At 50.9% G+C, this 8,244-nt stretch overlaps 2 protein-coding genes across 2 annotated transcripts; both read left to right on the top strand.

Annotated features, from left to right (window-relative positions):
* Nucleotides 1–650: 650 nt before the first annotated feature.
* Nucleotides 651–2,500, top strand: L3040_009189 (uncharacterized protein; the record flags this gene model as incomplete). The annotated part of the gene is made up of 4 exons (XM_007293938.2): nucleotides 651–732; nucleotides 856–1,187; nucleotides 1,251–1,842; nucleotides 1,899–2,500. The coding sequence occupies 4 exons, from the start codon at nucleotides 651–653 to the stop codon at nucleotides 2,498–2,500; spliced, it is 1,608 nt and encodes a 535-aa protein (XP_007294000.2).
* An 877-nt stretch (nucleotides 2,501–3,377) lies between these two features.
* On the top strand, nucleotides 3,378–6,589 carry L3040_009190 (uncharacterized protein; the record flags this gene model as incomplete). The annotated part of the gene is made up of 12 exons (XM_066155889.1): nucleotides 3,378–3,446; nucleotides 3,588–3,636; nucleotides 3,770–3,807; nucleotides 3,954–4,103; nucleotides 4,179–4,345; nucleotides 4,401–4,504; nucleotides 4,636–4,791; nucleotides 4,872–5,151; nucleotides 5,217–5,313; nucleotides 5,412–5,844; nucleotides 5,920–6,429; nucleotides 6,504–6,589. 12 exons carry the CDS (start codon nucleotides 3,378–3,380, stop codon nucleotides 6,587–6,589), a joined length of 2,139 nt encoding a protein of 712 aa, XP_066010170.1.
* Nucleotides 6,590–8,244: the final 1,655 nt, after the last annotated feature.

Raw genomic sequence — 8,244 nt, forward strand, 5'->3', positions numbered from 1 at the left:
GTGGCCCTTGTCTTTCTGGAAACCAAAACAAAGCAAAAGGCCGGGGGAGAGAGACAAGAGCTCAAGGGCACAAAGACACAAAGGCGCAAAAGCACAGGGGCACCGAGGAGAGGACTCGACATTGTGCACAGACAAAGTCTTGTTTGCCCACATCCTCTTGCTTGGCCTCATGCTTGCCTACGCTTATCCATCCTTCTCTGTCTTTGATAGATGCATTGGCACTGGCCCGGCACGGACTGGCGGTTCTACGGATACAGAATGGCTTACGGTACTGGACTGGATTAGCTACCCAGCCAGCTCCTCTCAAACCCGCCCACCATTCCAGTCACGGATACCTGTCTACGCCCCTATCTCTCCCGAGATGCGGTCCTGCTGATAGTGGCTCTTGGCGACGAGACCTTTATACATCCAGCCGCGCTCGCCCTCGCCCTCCATCCTGGCGCAAACCCAGGGTCCATTGCGCTCTGGTTTGGGACATAACATCTCCTCGTGTGATATCAGAAACAAAACCGTCGCTCTAGAGCCGGCTACACATCGCCAATCTCGACAAAATAGGTATATATATACAAACATACACATACATATACATACATATACATCCTCGGCTCTGGTAACGACGCAGCTCATCGAGCAGCAACGCCTCGCTCAAGATGTCCGGATTTGCGCCCAACTATGCCTGGATTGGCGCTCCGGCGCCGTACAATGGAACGGGGTACGATGGAGGAGATTCTGGTAGGAATCCCTTGAATGGTCCTCCTCGACTATATATGTGCGCTACGTACGGAAGTCGGTTCTGATTGAACAATCCGCAAAAGAAACAAAGGTCGAAATGCTAACTAACTGCTCGATCTACAGCCGTTGAAAACCTAAACCAGTGGTTTGCTGCTGGGGACCAGGCCTATATTCTCGTCTGTTCGGCTATGGTCTTGGTGATGGTACCGGGTCTGGGCTTCCTCTATTCCGGACTCGCGCGAAGAAAGTCTGCTCTGTCCATGATCTGGGCCTGCATGGCTTCGTTTTCCGTCATTACCTTCCAATGGTACTTCTGGGGATATTCTCTGGCCTTCAGCTCGTCTGCAACAAATGGATACATCGGTAACTTGGGCCATTTTGGCTTGATGCATACCCTTGGGACGCCCTCGCCCGGATCGCCACTTATTCCCGAGCTTCTCTACTCGTTCTATCAGGTATGCGGATTGCTCCTGCCCTTCCGCTTCTGAGCCCGAATTTTTTCTCTAATTCTTCTACAGCTTCAATTCTGCGGAGTGACAGCCGCAATTGTCATGGGTGCCGTTGCCGAACGCGGTCGTCTCGTCCCGGCCATGGTCTTCATCTTCGTATGGGCTACCCTCGTATACTGCCCAGTGGCTTGCTGGGTCTGGAACATCAACGGATGGGCATATTCATATGGTGTTCTCGACTATGCGGGAGGTGGACCTGTCGAGATTGTTTCGGGTATGTCCGCTCTGGCGTATTCGATGGTGCTGGGCAAACGCCAAGAGAAGATGATGTTGAACTTCCGCCCTCATAACATCTCTTTGATCACCCTCGGCACCATTCTGCTGTGGTTCGGATGGCTCGGCTTCAACGGTGGTTCTGCCTTTGGTGCAAACCTCCGTGCAGTGATGGCTTGCTGGAACTCCTGCTTGACCGCTATGTTTGGCTCTATTGCCTGGTGTCTTCTCGATTACCGCTTGGCGAGGAAGTGGTCCATGGTCGGTTGGTGTTCCGGATGCATCTCGGGCCTCGTTGCTGCTACCCCGGCAAGTGGATTTATCCCTCCTTGGGCGTCTGTCATTCTTGGTGTCACCGCTGGTGTCATTTGCAATTTTGCAACCAAGAGTAAGTTGCCTCAGGCTTTGCTTAACCGCTTGTACAGAGTAGCTAACAGCTCGCAGTCAAGTTCTGGATCCAGATCGATGACAGTCTCGATGTGTTCGCCGAGCACGGCGTCGCGGGCATGGTCGGACTTGTTTTCAACGCTTTCTTCGGCGCTGACTACATCATCGGTCTCGATGGTGTCAATACCGGGATCATTAACGGAGGCTGGCCCAACCACAACTACAAGCAAATGTACATCCAGGTTGCCTACATCGTAGCCGTCACGGCCTACTCGTTCGTCGTCTCGGCGATTCTGGCCTTCGGCATCAATGCCATCCCGGGTCTGCACCTGCGTGCCTCGGAAGAGGCCGAGCTGCTGGGTATGGATGACGACCAGCTTGGCGAGTTCGCTTACGACTACGTCGAGGTCCGTAGAGATTACCTCGCCTGGACGCCCGCGACCGACGAGCCGGAGCAGACCGAGAGCCGCGTCAACCCCCAGGATCGCCACGGCATTCCTCAGCACAGCGAGATGATCACCGGCCACTCGCCTGACGATAGATCGAGCGGACATGAGCACACTGGCATCCAGGGCGACAGGCACGGTGTCGCTGCCGAGAACCACCTGAAGGAGAAGAAGGAGCAAGGGGCCTCCGTTACTGGGAACAGGCCGCACTGAAGATGTCCCTATCGATTTCTTTCGTATTTTGTGCGAGCGTTAATCACTGGCCGCCGAAGCCTGGATATAATTGGGATGTGTAGATTTTTCGGATTTTCTTTTTCGGAGTTAGGCTTAGCGATATCCCCGTTTGGCATGGGTTTGCCATGGTGCCTATAGTTGTATTTGTTTTGCTGCTTCTTACGGAGTGTTTACAGAGATATACACCACCTACCATCTTATACTCTAAACAAAACTCTGCGGCGTTACCTATTTGTAATTCCACCTGCTTGTCTATCCAGAATCTTTTACGGCTATCCTCTCTTCTCTCCGCTTACGTAAGCCTACCGATATAAGATCCAACACCTTCTGATTGAGATATCTGTAAAATGGAAGTGGGTTTTTTGCCGTACCAAGAGAGAGAGATGCCGGAATCGCGTCGCTTCTTGAGATGACTTAAAAGTACGATTTTTATAAGTAGTGCGATTATGCAATGACCTTTTAGTTGTTCGCTTTGATTTCTGATGTATTGAATTGGTGAGAAAGGCAATTGACCAATTTATGATTCTGTAAGAATACCTTCCCAGCCCATGGTGTGGGGCGTAAGTGGGGGGCGGATGTTACCGCTTCTTCGAAACTTTCAGAAAAGTTCCGTAGGTAGCACGGAGAAGCACCCGACCTTATCGATAAGGACCGGCGGCCCCGCTTGCAGCCTTCCCCGCAGCCTCACGCTTATCAGGTAGCCCATCAACCTAACCATTCAACACTTTGGACCGTGGAGCTAGGACAGAAGCTCGGAACATAAGAAAATATGCTATACCACACAGCAAGCACATCTTTATAAACAACCCCCGTCAATGTCGAGAACGCCAGCCAGCCATCGCGAACCGTCTGCGAGATGGCGGGCCAGAGGATCTTCGAAGAGGTCCTTGTAGGGAACTTTCATGGGCAGAAGGGGGGAGAGCGGGTGGGTAGTAATTTTTCTTTTTTTTTGCTTTTTTGATCGTTGCTTTTTTTTCCCCTCTCCTCTTTTGGGGGGGGATGCGGGTTGGGCCGGGATGGAGTGGAATGATGGGATTATTGCTTACCCATATTTGCTACCATACAGTTCCCGAGACGAAACGAGGCGACGATGCCCCCACCGAGGACTGCGGCATGTACGTATCACACAGCCAGGCGGCCTCTCTTCTGTCCGCTGCGCCAGAATCTCTACGGCCTTTGCTGCTGCTCAACTCCTGGCGCTGTTGTAAAATGAAGTGGCAGCTGCTGATTCTCGCTGGACATGCTCAGGGCGCTCCAACCTGGTTGCGCTTTCTCAGAGATTCAACGTCAGTACATTCTCCATGTCGCGTCCGACGGTGATTCTCTGCGTGGCAGTGCCTGCTGCCGCTGGGATATGGATGCGGACGGGCGTTTTGGTTACTCTAGAATCTGTGGGGACATATGTACGTCCAGCTGACTGGATCAACTACAGCTCTACTTTGTGGCGTACGGCGACGAGATCCATGTTACGATACCCCGCGACCTTCGCCAGACGCTACCCACTACCCCCGACGTGATATTGGATCTGCCAAGAAGCGAAAAGGCCTTTGATGTTCCTGGCATTCTGGACAGAATACACCCGGTGAGCTTTTGGGTTATCTCTGCGGTCTACCGCGTTCTCATTCAAATACGTGCGATATGCTAATGCATCAGGTAGCACGATGTGAATAACATGAAGGTCGGGCTCCTGGGCGACCTTGAGATCCTGCTGATGGGCTGCGATGATGGGGATGTTATCGCATACTACACTCATCAGATTGAAAGGGAAGCCCGGACGGCCGCCGAATCGACGTCCAAGCTGGCTCACTTTAGTGAAGTCAAACCGTAAGTCTCCAGCAGTGGACGAGAACTTTCCTTCACAAATCTGATTTCCGGGTAGGTTCTTCCATGAGAACGTGGGTATAAGCGCCTGGGGGTTGGCTATCCACCAAACTTCCCGGCTTATTGCTGCGGGCACCAATTTTAGGGAGGTGGTAGTCTTCAGTAGGTCAAGCCTTTCATCTTGGGACCGTTGTAACTTCATTGGGTGAATCTACTTCTTTCTCTCGAGACTTGAGTACCTTCCTTACTTTGCCCAAATTCATACCCTCCCGTATTCCTAACTCGTTATACAGAGCCAGGTATCAGTGCACGATATGCTGGAGACGGACAACGATATTTCAATGACCATGACGAATCTCTTTTCATGGTTCCTATTAGTTCAAACAACTACCTACAGGTGTCTTCCGTTGTGTTCACGCCTGGATATGACGGGAAAGCGCATCCTTTGGGTAAGTTACTATTTCCTCAAACCTGCATGTGACTTGAAGCGGGCTAGAGGAGACTTTTGATCAATGCTGACATGGCATAGAACGTTTGAATTGTAAAGTCACACTAGCACTGGGAATTCGAGGTCATAATGTCCCTTCAATTGATTTTCTTGACGACGAGAAGGGTGAAGCCTACGCGGTGTTGGCGGTAGATATTACCGGAAGGATGTGGTCTTTGGACCTGTCTAATAGCGGTGCCCTTGAATCGCCACCTATCCACGAGTCCCGAGAGGATCGGGAAGACTCTGATGACGATGAGATGGATGTCAGGGGCTGGGGGGTCATCGCAATACCCGTGGATGCTTTTAAGTTAGTGGGGACGTAAGTAAAGGCCTACTACCAGCCGAGTGGGGACATACTTTGAGATACTGATTGAATTTTCCAAGACCCCAGGAGGCTCTTGGTCAGAAGATAGAAAGCGCCCTCAGCATCCCGTCAGCCTTTTTCAAGAGTAAAAACATTTCGCAGTGCTTGGAAATCACCGTACGTTATTGGGAAATGGCCCACTTCTCTCTCCCGTCCCCCTAGCAGCTTCTGGTAGCATTCAATCGGTACGAAAAGTCAGTGCTGACCGATCAAAGTCTAGCGTCAATGATGTCAGAGACGTCTCTCTCATACATCCACCACCTGAACCATCTCCATTCTCGTATGGAAACCTAAGTTCTACACTCGAACTCGAGAATAGTGATGCAGAAGATAACCAATTATCTGAAGCGAACAAGATCATACTTGACAAAAAGAGGGACCATGTTCTTCGGCTCTTGAAAGATTATAGGAGTAACAAGCACATGCTCCGGAAACCAAGATTACCGTTTTTGACTGAAAATAATTGGGTGAAAAGCATGGTTCGCATCCTGGAGTCAGATAACTGGTCTTATGACGTTGGAGTCCAGAATTGGGTCACTGAGACTGACCTTCTGGTTAATTTGCAATGGAACGGTGCTCGAGGGGAGGCGAAGGCTTTGCAATATCTCCTTATGTTACCAACCGAGGTCAGATATCGGTTTCAAACCTGTAAGTGTTGCTTTCCATGGTCAAGACATATCATGCGGTTTCCACTTCAAATTGCTAATATACTGTCATTACTAGGGAATGAAATACTGGACGCATCTCTGAGGCACACAATTCCTGGGCCTCTTCCGAGCATTTTACCTCTCGTAAACCAGAGCAGAAAAGTGATGCGAGCCCAGGACAGCAGAACGGCCATCGTGCGGATGAACAACTACGATGTTGAGCTCCTGCCGCCGGACCCGGACATGCTAAGCACCATCTGCAGAAGCTTCGCCCGGCAACGATTCGGGAATAGATTAACCGAGCGTCTCCTGGATCCCTACGATCGGCTTAACATGTTCTCTGTCATCCCGGAACTCTCGCTCTTGGTTGTGGCTTCGCAGAAAGGCCGGGTGGGGTTGTTCACATTGACGAGACTGGAGGAGTCTTTCTGCCAGAAGATATCGTCGGTATTGACGTTTCGTCTGGACCGTATCCTGCCGCTCTCTATCCACGAGAGAGAATTCCGGCCTTTCAAACAGCTGCTGGGTATTGCGGTGGCGCCGCTACAGGGGAGGGGTGCAAACGGGGAGGCACAGAGGAAAATCTGTAAGTGTTTGGGGAAAGGAAATAGATATTTTGTATAGCTGGCCTTGGTGACACATGCTGATTCTTACGCGTAGGGCGGTTGATACTGCACTATATGGATCACTCGGTGCTCAGCTATGAGCTGCAGAGAGATGACGGTGATGGGCTGGAGGTCTTGTAGAGTGGGTGGTTTGACGTGTGTGGGCAGGGGCATGGAGCAACTGGAAGAGCTACAGTACTAATTAGGTGACTGGTAATGCATAAAACCACTTTTCGCATCAAAACTAAGGGTCAACACTCCGACAAAAATCAACATTAGCCGGTGTTTATTAATCCTAACTTCGGGGAGGTTATTAATTAAAGCCGTCAAGCTTGAATCTGCTTGTTTAATAGACCGAGGTACCAAAGATAGAGCTGAAGTCGCTCAGAGTTACATGGTGCTCACTCACTCAGCATTGATCGATTGCTTGGAAGTCAGTCATTTCGCTCATATATATTGCCGAAGTGGAGGGTGTCGTAGGAATAGTGAAGATAGTAAAGCCTGCGGGCCGTCTCTGTCAAATGCAACCGCTCTGGACTCGCTGCAGATACCGAGTGCTACGTACGGGTGGAGGAGGGCAGGCCGACCTCATCTTCCTCGGCAGGCGTGCATGGAACGCACGGGTCGAAAGCGTAAACGGAACGGGACGGGACGAACTCTTGCCTTTTGAATGAAAATGCTCCGAAAATGCCCCATCGCGGAGTTCCGTTGGCAGCTGGACGAAAAGCCTGCACTCTTCTCCATCCTTTCGTTCTTTCTTCAATCTGCTTCGAAAGGTGGCGGGGGGGGGGGACGCGCGGGGGACGGGAAGCCTCGAGTTTTGGCTGTCCGGGTTTTTGCAGCCAACCCGCCTCTACTTGGTTAAGTTAGCATGCATCTGCATGGTCAGCTAAGGTAACTAACTAACTGGGCGATGGCGAGATCGTTGACCCCTTTCCTTCTCGTAAGCTCGGGCTGGATTTCGATTGGAAAGGGAGGGGGCAAGGTTTGTTCGGATGGGTTTAGAAGCAGCCGCGTTGATGCTTTCTTTTCGGTAGTTAGTTGGTTGTGTTAGTTATGTTAGTTATGTTAGTTATGTTAGTTAGGTGTACTTGAAGCCCAATCGGCTGCCCGACCAACATGGCAGTATTTCGACCCAGACAGAGATGGCGAGCCTGCTTGTTCCAGTAGGACGTTCCCCTCGGCCTCGGGGCGCTCAATCCACCGCGTTGTACCACCTCAGGCACGTCTCGATCAGCGTGCGTAGGGTAGGTAGGTTATATCTGTCTGGTCTGGTCTGGTCTGGAAGAAAAACACGTCAGTTCTCAAAAAAGGGTGCAAGCAGCGTCGCCATCCGGGAGGAAGATTTAAAGTCGCATATCGTATACTTAACGCTTTATTAAAACTAAAGCCGTCGATAGGCCGTTGCGGTCCTTCCTCGGGATCGGTACTTGCAACACGATTGATTCGTCGGGTTGAGCGTGGACGAGTCCCGTGTTACTGATTCCTCGAGGGTCCTGCTCGCGGTTTTTTTCTTTTCTTTTCTTTTTTTTTCTTGAGGCTGAAATGCAGCCGGTATGCTACCAGACTCTTTGAAAAGGATCCAGTTGGTTTGCATAGCCTGCTTATCTCCTCGCTGTTGTTGTAGTTGTTATAGTATTTGAGGTTGTTGTTGTTGTTGTTGTTGTTGTTGTTGTTGTTGTCGATAGAACGTGACTGGGGCCACCCAAAACGATTCAACTTGTGGTCCACCTCTTGGAGGAGGAGGAGGCCTGTTCGAGATGTATGTGTTTGTCTGGAGACATCTGACACGCGGG

The sequence above is a fragment of the Drepanopeziza brunnea genome (assembly GCF_022702325.1).
Source record: "Drepanopeziza brunnea f. sp. 'multigermtubi' strain 214-2 chromosome Unknown ctg19, whole genome shotgun sequence".
In the NCBI taxonomy this organism is placed as follows: domain Eukaryota; kingdom Fungi; phylum Ascomycota; class Leotiomycetes; order Helotiales; family Drepanopezizaceae; genus Drepanopeziza; species Drepanopeziza brunnea.